The sequence below is a fragment of the Cryptomeria japonica genome, chromosome 5 (genome assembly GCF_030272615.1).
Source record: "Cryptomeria japonica chromosome 5, Sugi_1.0, whole genome shotgun sequence".
In the NCBI taxonomy this organism is placed as follows: domain Eukaryota; kingdom Viridiplantae; phylum Streptophyta; class Pinopsida; order Cupressales; family Cupressaceae; genus Cryptomeria; species Cryptomeria japonica.
In genome coordinates this window covers 128691384-128715815 of record NC_081409.1, presented here as the reverse complement: position 1 = coordinate 128715815, position 24432 = coordinate 128691384, and the positions used below count along the sequence as shown (strand labels likewise).

The window sequence follows — 24432 nt, the reverse complement described above, 5'->3', positions numbered from 1 at the left end:
ACCAGCATATTGAATTCTTTGAAGTGATCTATGATTCATCCACCCTCTTCCATTCTCAAGGAATATCATTTCTTCCTTAAGAAAATTTGATTCAATAAAGATTTCACTTGATACATCTCACCAAATTTAATCCATAGCTTCTTTGTAGAGGTCTCTTCATGAACATTGATTAGAATAGAGTTTTCCAAGAATAATATGATTATGCCCTTGGCTTTGTGGTCCATAACATCATACTAAGTAGCAACCGTAATTTTATACATCTTGAGACATTCACATCAATAGAATCCCTTAGATCTCTATCTATTAGCAAATCCTAAATCTTTAGCTTCCACATCTCAAAATTAATTCCAAATAAACCCTCCACCTCTATTCTCCTAGATGAACTTGCCATCTACAAAATTACTACAACAAGATCAAAAAGTATCTTGTACAAAAACTCCCACTTGATTCTAGATTAGTTCAAAAACCCTACAACCCACAACTAAAATCAAAGGTGATCAAGCTCTAATACCACTTAAAATGAAGTTAAGTAGCAAAATGACTTCCTAACACTAATCTTAACATTGAGAGGAGGGTAGTGCAAAACTTTTATAGAATTTAAAATAGTTACACAAACTTAACAGAAATAAACATAAACAACATGCATACCACAACACATTTATTTAAGTAGGGAAAACCTTTTCAAGAGAAATATCCCACACTCCAAAAGCTGCCCATTATGGTATGATGAAAGAATAAGTATCCGGTAGAATACTAAGAGGGTGGGGGTGAATCAGTATATTGAAAAACATATCTCAATCAAGATCAATATTCATAGGAATACTTGACATTAGCCAGTTTAACAGTTGTGACAACTTTAACAGTAAACACCTTCAATCTTGTAAACATCAACAATGCTTAATCATAGCTCAACAAATTCATCTCCCAATGCTTATACTTAACATGCCTTATTAGAAGTTAATCAAATCAAGAAATAAGATCACAGACATAAAAGCATTCATCATTTGATACAAATGTTTATACGAGGAAAATCCAAATAGGTAAAAACCACAGTGAGATGGGACTCACAAGGATAGCTATCTGAACTCTTTCGAAGTTCGCTCTGTTAGAAGCCAAAGCCTATTAGAGATTTACAATAAGAACTAATTCCGGTTAGGAATCACCCGATTACGGGATTTACAAATATGCCTTGTTAGAAGCACAATACCCTGTTAGGAGTAACCTCGCCAGAGGATTTAAGAATCCAAGCTAATGGACCACCTTGTTAGAGGATTTAATGGGTAACCAAACCTGCTAGAGCTTACCCAGTTAAGGGATTTTACTTATGCTGTAATTGTTAGAAAACAACGGGTTTTCTTGATCTGTCTGAGTAGCACTATTTTTGCTTGATCAAATCCTTCTAAGCTTCAATCTGCCTTCACTCAAAGTGCAAATCCATTCACTAGTTGGGCAACTACACACTCAACACGTTTTCTTTCAACCTTGCCAACAACCTTTACAAACAACTTCATCAACCTTAAATACAAATCAATTAGGTATGTAACACAACAAAATCCTAATTCTCATTATTGAGATTACAAACAAGTTGGTTCAATCTTGACCATTAGAAATTATGAAAATCTCTTCACATTCTTCAAGACAATTCCAATCGCCCCATGATCACCGCTCCATTGGACTTTGTAACTCATCACACGTTGTATTAAATGCAATCCACTTTGCTCCTTCCCTAGACAATAAGCAAAAACGCCAAACCAATTTGAATTTATCCTTATACAATGATCACACGTGTCTCCATCATTACCGCTCATCAGATAATAAACCAACAAACTTGATCGGTTAGGGTTTAACAGTTGATAGGGTTTACCGGTTACATTACATAGAAAGGTTTAACCCTTTACACCGATTCACCGGTTCAACTCACAAACTTTACATACACCGGTTACAACATCTTCTACAACTCTCTTCTTATCAGTTACTAGCCAATATCAAAAACAACAATATCAGCAATAACATGAATACTGTTTACCATTTCAATTGACATCAATGACAACATATCATTATTGTAGTCTTTATACAAAATGTCAAACAAACTCAAAATGCCAAACAAACTCAAAAAGCCAAACAAACTCAAAATGCCAACAATCTCCCCCTTTGGCAATGATGGCAATACAAATATCAACTCCTCTGATTGCTGCTAAGATTGGTGAATAGGAATCTTGGTTTGCATTACCAAGTATTCACCTTGCCCTGTGTGTCTTCAGCCTGCCGTTGGTGAATAGGAATCCTGGTTTACATTACCAAGTATTCACCTTGTCAGACACATAATTATTCTCCCCCTTTGACAACAATGTCAAAGTGAAAGTAAAACATGTAATTCTGCTCTCAATGTGCATCAACATCATTCTACAACTTGATGCTCCCCCTATGGAATACATCCACTCCATCAATCCATTTAAGATTCTACAAGTAATTTAGGGACTGATACGATCAGCATAATGTTCAACTAACGTCATGAAGAGGGACAAATCCCAATTGACTTCTAAGATACTCAAAAGTGGTCTTAGGCAGAGGTTTGGTAAAGATATCTGCAAGACTGCTCTAATACCAATTGATGGTCTGATGAAAGAATAAGTATCCGGTAGAATACTGAGAGCGGGGGTGAATACTGTAGATAATACAAAAGAAAATGTAGGGAGTTTTATGGGGATGTGACACAAAATTTTCCATATTCAAACAACTTCTTGTTGTGAGAGTAATGGTTGTCAACCAATATTACCAAAGCACCTTGAGACTCATATTTAGGCTCAACATCAAAACTCATAATCTAGCATAAACCTTGGTATACATCTTTTAAGCAAAGTTCAAATTTATCCATATCCAAGACTCAATCTCATCTTCAAATACCCTATCATGTAGTGTAGCAACCTAATTGTCTTGGTATGTTTTCTTCTAATGTCATCCCAAACACTTTTTGAAATAGATGCCCATTTAATGTGAAAATAGGCCTACCCCTTGAATCCTTCATAATTTTGGTTATCTTGACATAGCATTTGCATGCCCACTCAATTATCTCCTGAGCAAGAAGGAAATTGAGAACTGTTACCTTTTCCTTAATCTAGATTTCATGCATTTCTAAGTAGCCTAGCCTCAAAACCATTTCCATACATTGTAACAAATAAACTTCTCCTAGGTCTTAGAGTTGTAAGATCATGTGCACAATTCTTGTTTTGTTGAAAATGATCAATTAGAAATTCCTTTCCTCCTAGCTTTTTGGATTTTTTTTGTGGTTCATGGAATAACCTCCCAAAGGTCCCAAGTTAGAGTTCTCTTCATGGCTATTTTATCAAGATACACTAGCAAATTATGGTTGTCAACAAGAAAAAGTTTTTGAGGGCTAGGCATTTAACACTTTGAAAATATAGCTTTCACAACAAAATGAGAAAGTTATTTAATTATGCCCTCAAATTTCAATTCATCTCAAACAATATTGGGTATTTAATATTTAATATGAAAATATTAAATACCTGTGACAAGTTTGTAGATAACTCTTTGAGAGTTCTTTACAACTTGTTACATGTGTCTTTAAAACTAGGATGTAGCCTATTTTGGGCCCAACTCTAAGCTTCTTTAAAATTTGCACTCTTTTAAATGTTAATCAAGAACAATGATCGCCTTTGAAAACTCAAGTTTTAATCAAGTTTTAATCAACAATTGTAGCCCTGTTGGCAAACAAAAAGTAGAATGCAACTACGCTCCTTGCAAAGTGAACTCTGCCCAAAGCCAGTAAAATTACAACACATAAGTCAATTATTTGTTGACATGTAATTGCTACGATCCCCTTAAGAAATGCATTCAAGTGATTGGTAAGTTTGTACCAAAAATAGGCACTTCAGAAAAAATGCATTGTGATTGGTATTTGTAGTTATCACTAAAAATATAACTTGGAACAAAGCTAAAAGTTGTTGCAACAAAAAATCCCATCCTTCGAGGGAAAGCATTGAAGCACAGCACTAGAAGATGCCCCCTCCTCTTTTAAGGATTAAGTCTTCGCCACTTAGTAGATCCTTCCAACAGCTTGTCAATCCACTTATCAGTGTAAAGCCTTCAACGCATCGTTTGATTTAAACTAAATGTTCCTTTTGACAATCTCTAGGTGATAGGAGTCCTTACTGGTGACTATTTCTGCTTCAATCCTACTTCTAAGAGGAGCATGGTCTATGTGCAACTCAATATCTTTCTTTCTCTCAAATATCTTTTGAAACCACGTAGACATTCATGATGCATGCAATTTTTCATAACTTCATCACTTTTAACCAAACCTCCAATAGTCCTCCAAACCTTTATCTACTTTCACATTTTTACATTTTAGTGTCCTCAATTGTTTGTTCTTTTTTTTTTCCTGATTTTCAAACAACACTTGACTGAGTCTAAATGACAGGACTTGCCAAGTTTGACAAGTTTGGCAGACAAAATGAGTACCTAGGTAATTGCCCAACAAACTGCCATGTTATTATTTTTCCAGTTCCCTAGCCAAATCCACAAAGAACCCAAATCACAATCTGCACCGGTGCAAGTTTATTATTTTTTCAGGGACATTTATTAAAAAGCAGCAATGTAATTGACCTGGTAGATCCATCAAGTTCTGCTAGTATTTAAAAAATTCCAGATATGGAAGATATCATGAAACCCTACAATTAACAAATTTTATGATTTACCACATTATTTTTGTGATTTCTGCTCCTATGGTTAAGAGGGTAAGAACAATTCAGAAACCAATCTTGATAGAATGGGCAGAAGAAAGAAAAATACAACTATAGATCTTGATGGTAGGACCACAACTTTTATCACTATTAAATACAAACTTATGTGAAGGAAAAAGCATTACAATATATAAACAAAGTTGCAGCTGTTGACCATACGTATGAATCGTATCAATTAAGACACATGTAGAATAAGATTATTACAAATTTCAATTATCCATGTTTGTAAGCTCATAAATCTTAAACAGCATTGAGATCTACTTCACGGTTCATACTGTTATTCACTAGGTTCCATTTCCCACTACCTAACAGATGCATTCAACCAAAAATAATGCAACCAAATACCCAAGAGCCTACTAGACAACATCTAATGTCTCAGAGAAAAGTTTCATTTAGCTGTGATACAAATCTATGTTTCTAATTAGAACAAAATTGAGCGTATATATTTCCTTAGTGCAATAAATAGTTTACAGCATAGTACAAGAAAACAAAATGCCCAGACCTCCAATGTGGTCAGAGATAGATTGCTCAATAACATCTAGTATACATCATGGTACAAAAAATTAAAGGCCCAACCTTTTAGGTGGACGCAGATAAGTTCCACGTTGCCGAGAACCAGGCATAGCTATTTGCTGGCTTTCTTTAGCACGTTTTTCTTTCTCCTTCTCTTTCCATTCATTCTCTAACTCACTCTGCTTTTTCCTCAGTTCTTCCATTTCCTTCTCCATTGCAGTTTTCTCTTCCCTTTGCTTTTTCCGGTGTTCCAACATTGAGGTATCTGAATCCTTGACAGAGAAGAACATAGGACCTAATTCAGCAAGCCATTGAGGCTCAACAGCTGTTACACACTGCATGTATTCCTTTGTTGTGAGAACAAGTTCATGATAGACTGTATAATCAGGAGTGTACCCCAAACCATATAGTGCACTGCTAGGATGCAAATGGCATGGCATTCCAGTCCTGCAGTTGACATATTCGCCAACACCTTTTAATCGAGCTGCATTATGAAAGTATGCTGAACAAATCGCTTTCCGAATAACATCCCAATCAGGTCCACAACTTGTCAGTGCTATTTTTTGCATTTTCAGGATATCCAAAAGCTGAGATCGCACTTCACGAGCTTTACGCAATCCCTTTACATGCAAAAAGTGATCATTGCACCAATCACCCCGATACTGATTAGATTTCCATTGTTGATAAACATTCAGAAGTGTCAGGTGATCACTCTCTGGAACAAAAAACTTTTCTCTTGCTGCATCACTTTCTTCTGCCCTATCTTTAGGGCGGAAGAAAACAGATGGAACAGAGAGCATAGAAACAATAGTCAGGACTTCATTGACACAGCCAAGTTCATCTCCCATTAATAGCATTTTTGCTAAAGAAGGGTCAAGTGGAAATTCAACCATCTTCCTTCCAAGAACAGTCAATCTGCCCACATTATCAAGAGCACCGAGTACCCAAAGCTGATACATTGAGTTGAGAATGTTATCCTGTGGTGGGGGATCCATGAAATCAAAATCCAAAAGGTTCTCAATGTTCAATGACTTCAATAGTAAAACAACATTTCCCAGATTGGTCCGTTGAATTTCAGGAACTGGATTTGGAAGCATTTCATTCTGGTATGCTGTCTCAGTGTACAAACGATAGCATGTCCCAGGACCTGTCCTGCCAGCTCTACCAGCACGTTGATCTGCTGCAGCTCTGCTTGCAGGGAAAACCTGAAGAGCATCCATACCCATCCTTGGATTGTAGACTTTCAACTTGCCATACCCAGAATCAATGACATACAAGATGCCATCAACAGTAAGTGATGTCTCAGCAATATTTGTGGCAACAATACACTTGCGAGCACCATTTTCTGCTTTTTGAAATATTTTAGCCTGAAGATCTGAAGGTAGTTGAGAATAAATTGGAAGTATTGATAACGGGGTTATTTTGTTTTTTGTAGTTGACTCTAACTGATCCATTCGTTCTGCCAATTCATAACAAGTAGCTTCAATTTCATCCTGACCTGTCATAAATATGAGAATATCTCCAGGAGGACAGGTAATATGAATGGACATTGCTTGTTTCACAGCTCCTTCCACATAGTCTTCACAAGGTGATTTGCTGTAGAGTACAGTCACAGGAAATGTCCGTCCCGGTATATTGAAAATAGGTACACTGTTAATAGGAAAATTGTGACAGAAATTAATGAGCATATACATATGTTTCAAAACACATTCATATAATACAATTTACAAGGTGAGCATACCTTCCAAAAAAATTGGAAAACTTCTGTGCATTAAGAGTTGCTGATGTTACAATGAGCTTAAAATCACGGCGCCGTGCAACCACTTGTTTCAATATGCCAAATAACACATCTGTATTAAGAGACCTTTCATGCGCTTCGTCCATGACAATTATACTGCATAAGCAAAAACCAAAACTGAGATCCTGACATATATTACTTTAGATAAGGTATTCAGATCATTGCAAAAATCAAAACAAAGGAAAAAAGCAGGAGTGCATGATACATCAGATGAAGCAAAACAAAAAGTTAAGATACTAGAGAGTAGAAACATTTAATTATTATCCTTTCAAAGAAAGTAAAGTGATACAAAACAAATTAAATAAACAGGAAATTAAGTGAAGTACATTAGATGAAGCAAAAACAAGTAACGTCCTAGAGGCATTTGTTTATTATCCTGTGAAAAAAGTAATACAAGACAAATGAAATAAGCAGGGAATTGAGTTTGTAAGTACATTAGATGAAGCAAAAACAAAGAAGACACTAGAGGCATCTCTTTATCATCCTGTGAAAAAATGTAAAGTGATACAAGACAAATGAAATAAACAGGTAATTGAGTGTTAGTGCATTAGATGAAGCTGAAACAAGTAAGATGCTAGAGGCATCTGATTATTATCCTGTGAAAAAAGTAAAGTGAGACAAGCTTGAATAAAGGCCAACAATCTTGAACGTTTTGTCCTTCATAAATATTCAAGGTTCCACAGAATTTCAATACATACCATCATGCTCTAAAATAAAGACAAATATTTGTGATCTTATGAGATAAGTTTTAACATATTTGAAATCTCAGCAAGTAACTTCCGACTTGCAAGTACTCACAAGCTAAAAGGATGGCATGAGTTACTTGCTGCCAAGTTTTAGATGAGAACTCACCAAAAGCTCAAAGAGTCTAAGTGAAAAACTTGGCTGCCTTCATGAAAACACCGGCACCTATCAACTGTCAAAGAATGTATTTTTTATCGTCTTCATTTCAGCTTCCATCCTTTACGTGTATTGAGTAGATTTTGATTGTTTACACAGTACCATGCAATTTGGAGTGATGGTTGATAGATATTAGAGACTTTTTCAGCTGCATTTGACAGTTATGTACCATTTGTTAATGTTTGTTTTCTTTCTTTCAGTGTAGCTAGTCAGATTTGTTTGTTTTTTTATTCTATTTCCAATTTTATATTATTTTTGTCTACTTCCCAGGGTTTGTATCTAAATTTTGCTTTTTTTTTTCTTTTATATTAGGGTTTTATATCATTTTTGGAAAGAATATGGCATCAGCAATGAACAGAAGTGGTGGCAATGCTAGAGAACCAACATAGAAGCATGGCACTACATGTACAGAGCTCAGAATGGTCATATGCAACCACTGCAGGCTGCATATGGGAGAAGGCATAAACTGCACCAAATTTCACCTTGCACAAATCCCCAAGGATGTGTAGCTATGTAACACAGCAGAACATGAGTTTGGGCAAGATGTGAAGGCTCTCCTTCCATCTTACGAGGAGAAAATGAGGGCAGTTGATATGGATTGAACTCTAACTTTGATCTATGCTGTGTACTGAACTCTAATATTGATCTATATATGAAGGAAATCAGTTATATGCTCCCTAAATTATTAAAATACATTCTTTTTAGGAATATTTTACAACTTTGTGTTTTTTATAACCAGAGCTGCAGTTAAAAGCAACTTGCAGATCCACTGAAATTTGACAGAAGCAAGCAAGAAAAAAGTTGTCCAGCTTTCTTCCCAGTTAAAATAGCCAATTGTTGCTGCCAAGAAAGGGAATCCTACCATAAATCCACAATCCACTAGAGAAGTTCAAATAAAAACTATATCGAGAACTGAAGACAATTCAGAAATGGATGCCTATGAACTGAAAACCAACAGCATAGATGTCCACACTGCCCCGTGACAATCTCCAAGGTATGTAGGGATGCTCTCTTCGAAGGGTGACCTTGATTCATGAATAAATTGGGCATCTTCAAACATAAATTGCATTTGTTAACGAAACAAAGGAACCTTTCAATCAAATAAATGTAAAGTCTAGTACTATTCCAGATAAAAGCTGCATGTAACATCCAGTGAGTTTAAGTGGAAACAAATTTGATAAAGATTGATATTATGATAGATTATCACTGCATCTGAATTCATACTACAGTAACCTGCCACCAAGAACCATCTTAAACCTAGATAGAATGGTGTGCAATCAGTTGTTGAACAATAAAAACACAACTTTTCACTGTTTGAATCAGATAGCCTATTACAAAGCTAGACAGCGGAGAAGATTCCCATAAGATAAAAAGCTAGACAGCGGAGAAGACTCCCATAAGATAACAGAAATGGAAAATCAACATAAAACCAAGCTGAGGCAAGAGATGACAAGAATCAACCAACAAAGCATACATCAGAAATGCAAAATGCAACATGGGAAAAGATACTTCTTGAAACTTCCAACTCTTTTAACACTCTAATTCTGATAGATAATAACATAGAAAAATCAAGTCAAATAGAGAAAGAAACAGATACTCAAAATTCCCTTCATTTATTATAGACAAAAGCTCACTCTCTAAACAGGAATCCTTCCAATCTCAGGGGAGCCCTTTCGATATGCAGCTGATCAATTTAAGACAGGTACAAGGATATAGAAGAGATGACTTGACAAAACCCATTGGTACAGTAAACTGGAAAAACAAAGGGTCCAAGGAAAGGGAACTACTAAAGCTCACAGTAATATCAGCACACTTCTCTTTCTCGGCACCGTAAAGAGATTATTTCTCTAAAGAACTTACCACAAAAGTCAATATAGTATGAATCTACATTAAAGCATTCCAAAATGTAGCAATGATTATCTAAGCATCAGAAAAAGCTTATCATTCTGGAGCAGCAATTCATCAAAGTCGAACAAAAAAAGAAAAAAGGGATGTGATAACATTATAAAAGAACAGCATATGAGATATGCTCTGTTGTCATAAGCAACAAGGTAGTGGACCTGGAGTTCACCCAAGGTCCTTACTAGACTGAAAAATTAGACCAATGCCTTATGTTGCAGGGTCAATTTGTCAAGCACAATAATACCATTGAGCTACACATCTAGAAAACCATCTACTCATATATCTGCTAAAGAAAGCCCTCCAGCTTTAGGAACATGCAGCTTCAGCAACCTCAAATTCTTCATCAAATAAGGTAGTAATGGATCCCAGGGTACTTCATCCTAGGGTCCAAAATTTACACGTTTAAGGGGAGGTTAAAAATCCTACAAACATAAACAGGAAGCTCTTTCCACATATTCTTAGCTCTCCTCAATATAACCAAGCCTAACATGCAATGAAACAGCACGAGCAGAAGTTTAACTGCTCAGTTGTCATTCCTGCAGCAAAAGGAGATATACTGCAGATGAAAAAATTGCCATTTGGACTAAAGAAGGGTTTGGTAACATAAAATTCTTCTTTAAGTTAGTCATAAATAATGCCATATCAATGACAAACTGGTTTAAATGTGAAAATATTTATGAAAGTAAAGCCAAAATATAGAAAGAGTTACTGCAGCTTGCCCCAGATTTTTACAAAAGAACTGATAACTGCAGCAAATATAAGCAGGGATGAGATAGAGACTAAAAATTTTGTCCAGATTACAAAGATCACCACTGTCAAAGACAACACCAATCAAATGCACCTGCCACTGAAGCAGAAGTAAACATGGCCATATTTTCCCAAGAATAAGATAAAGATCTGAGAGGCATAATCAAACACGATATCATCAATTTATAGAAGAATCCCAAAAATGAAGATCGTCATACAAATCTTGTTGAAAATAATAGCTAGCTCGGATACCTGATTATTACATTCTAAATACAAATGTATTATCTCTCATATAAATCAAATTATTTTGGGCTGGACCCAAACATGTAACGTGGAGGCAATTAATTGTAACTTTGGGCTGGACCCAAACTTGTAACGTGAAGGCAATAAATGTAAATAAATCAATTAACTAAATGCAAGCCGACTTGAGGGTTGACGCCAAAGGTGGGATATAAATCTAACAGCAAATGAAGTCATTACAATATCATTACCTCATGCAAATGTTATCTGCTCTCCAAGCAGCGATCTCTCCTTCACTCATGCGAACTCATCAAGGTTGATTGTGTGTGACGAAGTTGTCAAAGATCTTCATGCGAACTTGATTAAGATTCCTATTGTGTGAATCTGATCTTAGACATCTGCTGCTGATCCTCCTAGCCATCTTCTATTGATAAGGGTTGCAATCTTCATTGATATATTGAACACCAATCTGAGATAAGTTTATTGCCTTGTAATTGCCTAGATTTGAGATAATACATATTGTATTTTGAGGTTGGGTTTTTCACCTCCAAGAGGGAGGTTTTCCCAGGGTATTGGTGTCTTTTGTCTTGTGTTTTATTGCTGTTACTGTTCATTCACAGTCTGGTTATAATCTAATTGCTTAAATTAACATCTGATTGTTTAAAATCAACATGGTATCAGAGCTTTAGGTTCATTCTAAATAATCAGATTATTAGTTGTCCTTCACTTTCAGTTTTTTGTTTTAGTTTTGCAAGATGGTTACAGGTCTAAAAGTAGACGATAGACTTGAAGGTGCCCTCAATTTTACATCATGGAAGGTTCGTGTCCTCCTTGCTCTTGAAGAATTAGAGCTGTTACAGTTTGTGGAAGACAAGGATTTGACCGAACCTTCGGATCCAAAAGAGCTAAAGCAATTCAAGAAGAATGCTCTCAAGGCAAAGAAGTTCCTCATTGATTCCGTGAAGGATCATCTTGTTCCAATTATCTCCAAACTAAAGACAGCCCAAGAGATGTTTAAACATCTAGAAGGGATATATGAGATCAACAACATTAGTCGGACACTTACATTGAGGCAGCAACTTCTTCAGTCAAAATGAGCAAAGGAGATTCAGTTATGTCCTTCTTCATGAAGATTTCAAAATTGAAGGACCAACTCAACGCCATTGGAAGCGAAGTTGTGGACAAAGATATTGTCATGATTGCTTTGAATGGTCTTCCTGACTCTTGGGATCCATTTATTCAAAGCATAAGTGGAAGAGTTGAATTTCCTTCCTTCGATCGCCTCCGATCAGATTGCATTCAAGAGGAGTCACACCTTGCTGCCAGAGGAATGCATAAAGGCTCTCATGGAGGAGATCAACATGTGCTTGCATCTCAACATGTCAAAAGAAAGGGTGGCCATTGGAAGAAGAACAGCTTCAAAAGAGATAGAGACTCCAGACCTTCTGCTTACAATTCAAGGAAGAAGCCAAGGGATCTTTCACATGTATGTTGCTTCAGATGCGACAAGTTTGGACATTATGCTAAAGAATGTCCGAGTTCCCCATGCAAGGAGAGGCCAACCTGAATGAAGTTGCAAACTCAGAGGATAATGAAGACTACCTCTTCATTTATGCCTTGTCCAACAATGTGCCAATCGATAGTAACACTTGGTTGATAGACAGTGGTGTATCTAGACGCATCACGAGATATCGAGAGCATCTCTCAGACTTGATGGAGAAAGAGTCCAACCTTCATGTGGTAATTGGTGATGATGCTCAGTATTCGGTAAGAGGTTTTGGTAGCACTTCTTTAAATTTAGAATCTGGCATGTCCTTGCATCTTAGTGATATTATATTTGTTCCTGGAATTAAGAGGAATTTTAATTTCTATTTCTGCTGTAGAAGATAAAGGTTATCAAATAGCATTTTCTGAGGGCAAAGTACTTGCATGGCCTAAGAAATCTGGTATTAAATTTGCTCGTGTTATTGGAAATAGATATGATAGTTTGTATAAGCTTTCAGCTAACCCCATTCAAGCACTCATTCATGAAGCTCCTGAAACTAGCGAGCTGCGGCATAGAAGGCTTGGCCATCTTCACTATCAAGCACTTCCTTCACTTGAAAAGATGGTTAAAGGTATGCCTAAACTTAATCAATTTCATGATGATACTTGCAAAGGTTGTGCATTAGGTAAGAACACTAAAAGTCCATTTCATAAAAGTGAAAGTAGAGCTAAGGAAAAATTAGCACTTGTTCATTCTGATCTATGTGGACCCATGTCTGTTCCTTCACCTAGCGGATTCCTATACTATGTTACATTTATAGATGATTTTTCTAGAAAGACTTGGATTTACTTTCTAAAATCTAAAGAATCAGATGAATTATTGAGTAGGTTTAAAGAATTTAAAGCTCTAGCTGAAAATATGTCCGGTAAAAGGATTAAAGTGTTAAGATCTGACAATGGAGGTGAATACACCTCAAGAGGCTTCAAGTGGTTTTTCTCAAAAGGAAGGCATAGATTATGAAGAAACATTTGCTCCTGTTGCTAGAGATACTTCCATTAGAACTATTATAGCTATTGCTGCAGCCAAAGGTTGGAAGTTATATCAGATGGATGTAAAGACTGTCTTCCTTAATGGTGTTATTGAGGAAGAAGTCTATATTGAACAACCTGAAGGTTATGAGATTCATAATAGAGAAATTCATGTGTGCAAACTGAAGAAAGCTCTCTACGGCCTCAAACAAGCTCCTCGAGCTTGGTATGAAAGAATTGATAAGTACTTAGTTAGTTTAGAGTTTTGTAAGAATGATGTTGATCCTAACATTTACTTTAAAGTATTTAATGGTGAAATGCTAATTTTGGTTTTATATGTGGACGATTTATTCTAACTGGTGAAGATAGTCTCATCATTAGGTGTGAGAAAGAATTAGCTACTGAATTTGAAATGAAAGGTCTAGGCCTAATGCATTTCTTTCTAGGGTTAGAAGTGTGGCAAAAACCTAATGAAATTATTTAAGTCAAGGAAAATATACTATTGATATATTGAAAAGATTTGGTATGATAGATTGTAAACCTATGTCTACTCATATGGAAACTAACTTAAAGAAGTTGAGTATTTCTGCAGCTAATTCTGATTTTGCAGATCCTTCAGAGTATAGGCAATTGATTGGATACTTGATGTATCTAGTCAACACTAGACCAGATATTTGCTATGCAGTGAGTGCACTTAGCCAATTCATGAACCAGCCAAAGCATGTTCACTTGGTGGTAGCCAAGCACATCCTGAGATACTTGCGTGGAAAAATTGGCTATGGACTGAAGTATCCAATCAACACAGTAATCAATTTGGAAGGCTACTCTGATTCTGATTGGGCTAGAAGTGTTACTGATAGGAAAAGCACTTCAGGAATCTATTTCAGCTTGGGTTCCGTTGTGATCTCTTCGGCTAGTAGGAAACAGTCCTCAGTTGCATTAAGTACTGCAGAAGCTTAATGCATTGCTTCAAGTGTGGCAACTAGAGAAGCAGTTTGGCTTCGCAAGCTTCTTGCTAGGTTGTTCGGACAACCTTGGGAATCCACTGTTATTTATTGTGATAATCAGAGTTGTATTAAAATGTCTAATAATCTCATGTTTCATGACAGGTCAAAACATGTGGAAACTCATTATCACTATGTTCGTGATATGGCACAAAGAGGTGTCATCCAGCTGAAATATATCAACACTGATGAATAGGTTTCAAATGTTCTCACCAAGCCTCTAGCTCGAGTGAAGTTTGAGTACTTCAGAGAAAAACTTGGAATTGTGGAGAACACAGCATTGATTGAGAGGGAGTCTCAATCTCAGTGATGCAATTTAGTTTGCATCCTCCACCCTCTGCGGGCAATGCGAGGTGGAGTCACCCTCTGCAGACAATGCAAGGTGACACTGTATCCTTCTCTAGGAGAAGGCTGAGGTGTAAAACCTCTTCCACCCTTTGTGGGCAATGCAAGGTGACACTGTATCCTTCTCTGGGAGAAGGCTGAAGTGTAAAACCTCTTCCACCCTCTGCGGGCAATGCAAGGTGGATCCATCCTCTGCGGGTAATGCAAGATGGACATCATGAAATGAATGCATGATATTTATATGTTTTATTGAAGGTATACTCTATGGAGCTTATACATTCATCCTTGCGGTCAATGCAAGATGAAAGTCATGAATGGATCATGACAAGTGGCAGATATCCCCCCTAGCTAAGAGGGAGTGTTGAAAATAATAGCTAGCTCGGATACCTGATTATTACATTCTAAATACAAATGTATTATCTCTCATATAAATCGAATTATTTTGGGTTGGACCCAAACATGTAACATGGAGGCAATTAATTGTTACTTTGGGCTGGACCCAAACTTGTAACATGAAGGCAATTAATTATAACTTTGGGCTGGACCCAAACTTGTAACGTGAAGGCAATAAATGTAAATGAATCAATTGACTAAATGCAAGCCAACTTGAGGGTTGACGCCAAAGGTGGGATATAAATCTAACAACAAATGAAGTCATTACAATATCATTATCTCATGCAAATGTTATCTGCTCTCCAAGCAGCGATCTCTCCTTCACTCATGCGAATTTATACAAGCCTATTGTGCGAACTCATCAAGGTTGATTCTGTGTGACGAAGTTGTCAAAGATCTTCATGCGAACTTGATTAGGACTCCTATTGTGCGAATCTGATCTTAGACATCTGCCGCTGATCCTCCTAGCCATCTGCTGTTGATAAGGGCTGCAATCTTCATTGATATATTGAACAGCAATCTGAGATAAGTTTATTGCCTTGTAATTGCCTACATTTGGGATAATACATATTGTATTTTGAGGCTAGGTTTTTCACCTCCAAGAGGGAGATTTTCCCAGGGTATTGGTGTCTTTTGTCTTGTGTTTTATTATTGTTACTTTTCATTCACAGTCTGATTATAATTTAATTGCTTAAATTAACATCTGATTGCTTAAAATCAACAAATCTTACCACCCAAAATCATATTTCCAACACGAGCCAAGACTGAATGTTGCCCTCGTGAAATTTAATACAGGTATATACCTTTTGAGTTTTAGAAAGAAAAATTCAATATTTTTCACATATAAAAATCTACCTATATTGATCAAGGTCAGGTTCACGTAGAGTTTCCCGTAGCAGCACTCCATCAGTCATATACTGCAAGAATCAAAAGACAATACATCAATCTTCAGAATTACTCAAAAGCTAAACGTACCAATAGGTTTGAATGATGTAAAAATAAAGAAGACAGCATCATTCCATCTGCAATACAGTAATTTATCAACTTGCTGCAGAAATTTCTTAAGAGTATGAAATACTAAAATAAAAACTGGCAGATGATAATCTCATTAAATTAGCATTAATAAAATATCATGTGGATAACTTAAAAAGTTATCATTTGGTACTAGATAGGTTCATTAAATGTCAACCACTTTTTTATAAATATCAGAAAAGTAGAACATTAAATTAGCATGAAAGAATAAGACTAAAACAAGATTGTGAAAATTAGGTCAGTCTGCTAAAGTTCCTAGCTAAATGCTAGGCAGGGCATAGCTAAAACATGTGCTGGCATATATAAGCCCTCTAGAGCCCATACACTTTAAACAAAATTTCTTTGATTTCCCTAAAAAATAGTTTACTTTATTTTTCATTCAAATAAAATGTTTTGGCAGTAAATTCAATAAACATCCACAGCTTTAGTTTGACTGGAATTATCACTACACATAGCTTTGTATTGAATCTCTTGCATACACATGTTCTTTCTTTTTTGCATGTATGTCTCCTAGTTCCTCTCTACCTAAGTTTTTAACCAAGGAAATGCTTTTCTCTCCTTTATCTCCTCTTGTTTTAAATAGAGGATAGTGATCGTACTATAACTCATGTTGTTGATCAATGTATTTTTGGCATTTTAATATAATTAATTTTCCTTGTATTTGTGTCAAAAATCTATCAGTTGAATATGCACATGTGGAAAGAATCAGCAAGGCTAATCCTGGGTAAATCTGACAAGTATATGTCAGATTTCAACATGATGGCTGTCCTGCTCTGTTCTGAGGTGTTGCCAGGTGCTCACACATTGAATAGAAAAGGACAGTGCATTACCATCTGATGGTGGTTTTGATCATGTCCAACCATATCACCAAATGCAAAAGGCTAAAAATTAAAAAACTCGCTAATCCATTCCACATTCAATAATCTATGGAACCTATGGGAGTGTATGCATGTGTCATGTATCTTCAGGAAACCCGGAGCAGCTGGGATGCTCCCAAGTCCCAAGCACTCCCACAGGTGTCAACTTATAAAGCATATATTTTATTCCAATGCCATGCAGCAATCAGTTTTCTTCCAAATGGTTGAAGAGTTTTTGCATTCTATTTTCCTCTGATATACGGTGTGTAAATGCTGTGTCATTGCATGCAGTGGCCATGTTTGTGGCTTCATAAAGATAAAAATGATACAAAACCATGAAGAATCTGAATTGGATACCATACTTTCAAAAGGAATTGATCCCAATGTCCTGGATCCATCACACTGCAACAGCCATCCAGTTATACCCTCAAAATGGCCCTCAACTCAAAATAAGAATATGGATACAGAGTGAGGCTGCAAAGGGAATGTTGGATACCAGGGTTTCTTCCGTGGTAATTGAGCATAAAAGAATGCATTAAGAAACCTACATGATAGTCCAGGATAGGAAAAACTCATTTGAGAACAAAACAGAAGTAGCTATTAACAAACCACGCAAAGACAGCATGTTTTCTGACATCCTTTTGCACAAAATTCCCAGACCAGCCATATCCATTGAAGCTGGACATATCACTTTAGGGCAACACCCATGTGACATATCTACATACATATGGGGCAATGAAACCCAACATTTCATAGGAAAGTTTCCAAGCCATTTCTTGTAGCCACAAAGCCTGTTTCTATCATGGATTACCTAGGCTTTACTGTTTATGAAGGCTATAAAACCAGGAGCTTCTGGAACAGGAGGATTACACCATCTTCTCTGAGAAAGGGTTTTTCAATCCAGCCACATGGTCTTTTGTGTGCACTGAGTATTACATCCATGGCCCTGATTCAGCCAAGCATTGGACTTAAGTGGTTAAGGAATCTGTGTATGTAAGCCTTCCAGAGGCTGAAGCTTTTTGCAAGTGTGTGGGTTGCAGACTAATGACAGAAGCATAGTATCACATGGTCTTGGACTGTGACAACCATGTAAAGAAGGTTCTAAGCATGGAAAGAAAGATAAATGCCAATTGATAGTTTAAAATTTCAATATTATGTTGAAATTTTGAACTATCAATTCATATCTATCTTTATCACCACCATTGATCAATGATGAAGTATCATACTATTAAATATATTTATAATTCTGTATATTTTTTGAATTTTTTCCATATATATATATATATATATATATATATATATATATATATATAGTATATACAGCCATACCCAAGAAAAAAAAAATTGTCGTACCAGCATACCAGAACCCCATACCCATACCAAAATTGGCAACTTAGAAAATAATCTGAAAATCAAGAGAATTTTTTTTTTTCAAAAAACATTGAGAGAAATGTAGGAGTAAAAAAATGTTGGGTGTTTTTGGGATACCAGACACCTTAAATCTTCAGCCCTGACCTAGCCTCCCTGCCACCAACATCTGCTCCCATCATCCAACAACTGCAATGGCCCTCTTGCCTACACTATTTGGGTCTCAGCCCCCATTCACTCCAATCCAACAATCCCAAGCTCTATATTTTGACCTACCCATGTGAATGCCCTTAAGCTGCTTTTATGTAGGGCACATTCTCTCTTGCTGTGCTGCTGGTTCTTATTTTGTTTTGAAGTAAAAATCCACATCAAACAGTTTCGCAACATCCTTTGGCTCCCAATTCTTGTCATTCCACAATGGCACCTTTGTTCAACAATTGGCTATTCTCAAAGCTTCCTTGACCCTGCCTTCTACAAACTTGGACTGGGGCTCCTCCTCTCACCCAACTCCCATCGCCTATGCACATCCCAACATTTTTCCTAGTTTAAGAAAAAAATACTTTCATAACCATTGAACTTTTGTGTGTGGTATACAAGCCTTTAGTAAGGTGTTGGCTTGTTTAAGTAGTCTTGAGTCCAAGCCCACATATCTATCTTTTTGCGAAGAGGTACTTTCACCTTATTTGAAGATAGCTCAATTTGATAAGCAGTTGAACCCACCACAACTTACTTTCTCCCACATTAGTTGGTTTTGCACCTTCAGCATAAAGGCAGCTCGCGAACCCACATTTTTTGGTTCTTGCATGCCTCTTCACCAATAAGCATCATTTTTTAAGCCCTTCAATTTTTTTATTTTACAATATCTTGGCCATATGGAGTCATTTTTTGGATTTTCAGTTGCATTGGAAAGCTGACTCAGTAATCTTCAGCATGGTGAAATATTTCTTTATAAATTCTTTTGAGAGCAGTGTTTCCTAATCAGCAAGCTCCCAAGAGTTTGAGGCACCCATTTTTTGAAGGTAATAATTTTTCTGTAGCCTTTATTGTAGAGGTTAAATCAGTAATATTGTGTGTTTCTTGTATTGTAATTTCTTGGCCATTGCAATAAACCTTCTACAGGTAAATTGTAACTTGAGAAAATCAAAAGTTTTAAGCTTCAAATTGCAGTATTGACTGCCAAATAGAAATTTGGGCTGTTGTAAGGCACACAATTTGTACCAATGGGGAGAATTGCTCTCTTTCATCAATAGTTTCTTGTTAGCAACTCTTTCAGTGCTTTGATTTTTGTTGTTCCTAAGCACTTTATTTATGATTCTCATTCACTCTTAAACAACTCAATACAGATTTTGGTTTTGCACAAGTTGGTTGCAAAATCTTCTAAATTTGAAAGTGACTTTGGCTGCAATGGCCAATTTGGAACTACCTGCCCTGTTCAGTTCTTATAACTGTCAGACATGAAAGGCATCTATGGTAGACCTGTTGCAGAGCAATGTGCAATATAAAATGACTCTCGAAACATGGACAATATTAGCGAAGGAGACACAGAAGACACAGTTATTGAAGCTGTGATGAGGCACGATGCTTAATAGACATTACTATTTCAGCTGGATTGAAATAACATATTCAGAAATTGGACACTTTGAAATAGGAATATTTCAAGGAGATAAATGAAATCAAGACTCTTCAATTGAAGAATGAGTTACCTTCCTCAGATCATGGAATTCCCAACCATTAAAAACTATCTTACAAAACTCAAGTTTCTGATCTCAATTGAGAGATTGTGGATCTGAATTATGGGAAAACCAGACACTTTAAAAGATTGTGGATCTGCAGTGCTGGTTTCCTGCTATACGCTAAGTGAACTATGAAAGTATATATTGAGATACTGTGAGATTCGGAGGCAGTTGGATGAGAGAAGTAATAGCAGTGTGTTAGAAAGAAAAAAGACTTTTAAGCTGCAGTTATTTTTAAAAAATATAGATTCCAGTGTTGTTTTTATGAGAAGAGAAGAGTGCGATTATTGGTGTGGACGGAAGTGAAGGCTGAAATCCTTTTTGACTATACTGATGTTTGTGGCTTCATATTGAATCGAGATTTTTTGAAGTATTACTATTGAGAAGTTGTACAGTGTGTCAACAGAGCTTAAACTTCAAGAAATTGAGATTGGTAGATAGAATTACGAGGTTAAAGTATTTGTTTCAGAGTTCTGAGTGTGTCTTAGTGTTTAATGAATTACTTCCGAATATCTTGAATTTTGGGGATGTTGTAAATCTCTTGCTAGTGATGGAGGTGCTGTAACTGCTCAGAAAAATCTCATTGATTCTTGTATTTAAGGTTGTTCACGTTCTGGAGTTGGTGCTTCAGCAGTACAGAGAGTTGGTGCTCTCCTTTGTAATCAGGGTTGGTGCCCATTTTTATGAGAGCTTATCGATGTTGTGGTTTTTTACCACGAAAGGTTTTTCCACAAGAAATCTCTGTATTTTTGTCTTGTTGGTTGATTCTTGTTTGATTTGGTCTTGTTCTGCAAATTGTTTTTAAAAGTTGTACAATACTGATCCCCCCCTCAGTATTGTCTATGTGCTCTTCAGAATGACCATTAAGGGAGGGTACTAAAATAATATTGTAATATTTCTATAATGGTCACCTTAGTCATTTAGTTAGTATTTAGAAACTTCCTTTTATGCCTTTCGTCCTAGTAAGTTTCTGAAATATCCTATTGTCTGAATTTTGATGGAATTTATGAATTTGTTTGGAAAAATGCTTGGTGTTTATTTCGTATCTTCAATATTCTTGTGTATGCAACGATAAGAACGTACAATAAATATAAATAACAGAATTTTCACAATGGAACTGCAAACCCTTGTATATTACTAGTGGAATGGTAAATTTTGGCACTTATTACAATAGCATTTGATGCTGCAATCACTCAGAAATTTACAAACAATACATGCAACACATACCCAATTTTGCAATCATTTCCAAACATGCCCTATAAGAGGTCACCAAAGCTAGAAATATCATATAAATTCATGTAACTTTCAACCTGCAACATGGCTCCTTTGTAGAGATTGTGGACAGTGTTTTCACGCAGAATTTTTTTCCAGATCACAGCGTTTTCTTGCAGAATTGCCTAGTGATTCAAGGGTTTTTCTGGTTTTTGCACAATTTTTTTTAAATCGTGGGTGGTTGTTCTTTCTGCACAATCTGTTCTTCCGCGTGAGGGTTTTCAGCAACCTGCGCCTGCTGCTGCATTTTCTTTTCCCGAGATAATTTTCTGAAGTGTTAAGGGTTCTACAACCAGGGATTTTGCAAATCGGAGTCTGTTTTTGCAAATCTTGGGTTCCTTGTTGAGCAGCTAGGGGTTTTTAGCTGCACTTTTGTAAAATCATGTGATCTCATTCCAGACTTGGTTTCTTTAGAAATTTGCAGAATTTTTTGACAGTCATGAATCGATGGCTCTGCAGAAGGGTTTTTCCGTGACTGGTGCCTCTTCATTCCACGACAATTGTTTGTATTTTTTAAATGATTTTTGGAAAAATTGTGGGTTTCTAGATCTGTTTCCTACTTGTGATGGTCACAAGTAAAGTTTTTTTAACAGACCAGGTTTCGCATGATTAGTTTCCAAAAAAATCAGTGGGTTTTCTGATTTTTTTCCAAAAAAATCATGGTTTCTGAGTTCATGGGTTTTTACTGTTTTTCCCACAAAGCAAAGGTTTTTGTCAAATTTTTTCAAAAAATCGTGTGATTTCAGCATCACATCGAGGATTTGACGATTTTTCCACAAAATTGTGTCATCTTACAACAGCTTTTTTTGATGATTTTTTTCAATCTTTTGCTGACTTTTTATCAACAAAAATTGAAGTTTTTGAGAAGTTGATCTTGATTTTTGTGTCTCTGGATAATGGAAGGGATGGCTTTGTTACCCAACATCATGTTGGAAGGCACTCGGAGGTTCACTGGCAAGCAGTAAACTCGGTCATGTACAGAAGTTCTGCAGAAAGCGGTTGGCTAATTAGAAGTCCAACCAGGGAGGGTCTCAGCAGCAGGCTCATGTCACAGAGCATTCAGAGAAGGGGCCAGCCTTCTATGCATTCATGGCCAAATGACCTACAGATTATGTCAAGTCTTTTGTAGGGTATAGAGTAAAATGACCATTCACGGAGGGTATTATTGTTATATTGCAATAGTGATCATCTTAATCATTTAGTTTCTTTTTTAAAATGTTTCTGTTTATGTCTTTAGTTCTCGATCATTTCCGTTATGGAAAGATCTTTTGTAATTGCTTATTGGAGCCTCCGTCTCCTTAGAAATCATTCAATAGAACAATCAAATATCATTCCAAGAAGAAAGATAAGCAAATGATTATAATGATTGTGTCCAAGTTTGTCCACATTTCACTCCACAATAGATGCATAGGGTGATTCACTCCAAATGCCATTGGGATACTTTGTAAGCACCTAGTAAAGGGGGAAACAAAACTCATCCAAAACCTTAAAAAAATCAGGTTATGATAGCATAAAGACTCAAAAAGACTTCTATTATGAAAAAGATCCAAATGTACCATCATTTTCTATCTCTTACACTCAATCAAAAGAAAAAGACTTCTAAACATTGTTTTGTGATAATGATAGACATCTTGTGTGACAACTTTAAAAGAGACCATGAAAAGCAGGATTCAGACATCTAAGAAAAGAACTTTCTACCAATGCTTTAGCCTTGACTATAGCTGTGATTCCGTAGCTAATTTTCCATTATTTTATAATTAACTAACTGTTATCACAAAAGCTTGCACCCTTGCTAAGCTATCAACTCAGCAACCTTGTAAAACATGGAAACAACCCTGAAGTGTAGGACCTTGCGCAAGGGGATGAATCTCCGGAGAAGGCCGACTTCCTTCTTCAAATAGGTGCAGGTGTTGAACCAACTCAACACTTCAAACTAACTCCTAAGCCTATCCTAACAAATTGCAGAGGTAAAGGGAAGAAAGAAATGCTTGAAATAAAAGGAGTTGATGCACCAAGAAGAGATTGTTCCTCTCTCCACCCGAAATGGCACAAGGAAACAACTGAAAAGCCCAAGAGGTGCGCAAACTTCAATTGCATGAGTGACCCAAACGCATGTGTGCATGTTAGAATTTTCTAAGTGTCAAGAGGGGAGAAGGATTCCCACAAAGTCACACTCAAAAAACAAGTTAACACAACATACATGTGAAAGGAAAACCACAAACATACACTTATAATGGAGGTAAGAACACATACACATCATACAAAGTTAAAGGAAGGCAAGAATGGAGATTTTCCATTAATCATAAGGCCAAAAGCCAATCTTACAGTTGCAGAAATGCAAAAAAAATAATTACAAGTTTTCAAGAGAAGAGAAGAGCATAAGAAAGCTCAAGCCAACTGGGAGAGGACCCTTTACAATGAGGCTTAACAGCCTTATATAGAGAAATGGGTCACAATGGTGATCATGACCCCCACATGTCAATCTGGAAGTGCACGGAAGTGCATGCACTTGGCTTGTACATGCAAGCAACCTAGCCATACCTCAAAAGGCAATTCTAAGGAAGGTGGATTGACTAACCTTCCAAAGTCAGCCATGACATAAGTCACCAAGCATGGCCCCGTACCTTCCTTGATGAAAATCCTATCAAAAACACTTAATGCACCCTTGTGGCTCCACAAAAATAAAGTGTACAAGTCACCAAGCTGTCGGAGCATTAAAAGTCTTAAGAGTGTCGATCACGCCATCCGGAAGTGTCGCCAGTCGGAAGGAAGCTCGGACTCCCGAAGTGAGGAAGGCAAGGGAAGAACTTCGGAACCTCGAGGTTCCGAAGTTCCAGGATAGAGAGAAGAAGAGAAGGAAAAAGCTTTCGAAACCTCGGGGTTCCGGAGTTCCGAAGGAACTAGAGAGAGAAGGCAAAAGGGGAAGGAACTTCGGAACCTTGGGGTTTCGGAGTTCCGGGGAGAAGAAGGAAGAAGGGGGAGGAGTGAACCTCGGAACCTCGAGGTTTCGGGGTTCCGGTAAAGGCAAGGGAAGGGAACTTCGGAACCTCGGGG

The 24432-nt window shown here is 36.7% G+C and overlaps 1 protein-coding gene across 5 annotated transcripts in view; it reads right to left on the bottom strand.

Annotated features, from left to right (window-relative positions):
• Positions 1-5174: 5174 nt before the first annotated feature.
• LOC131076624 (pre-mRNA-splicing factor ATP-dependent RNA helicase DEAH7) overlaps positions 5175-24432 on the bottom strand; it is a 102175-nt gene continuing 82917 nt past the window's right edge. For all 5 annotated transcript variants that reach the window (XM_058013906.2, XM_059221282.1, XM_058013907.2 and 2 more), the window contains 3 exons: positions 15972-16033; positions 7015-7167; positions 5175-6923 (listed from right to left, as the gene is read on the bottom strand). In XM_058013906.2, the coding sequence (XP_057869889.2) occupies positions 5324-6923; positions 7015-7167; positions 15972-16033 (1815 nt within the window). In that variant the 3' untranslated portion in view covers positions 5175-5323. The remainder of the gene's footprint in view (positions 6924-7014; positions 7168-15971; positions 16034-24432) is intronic.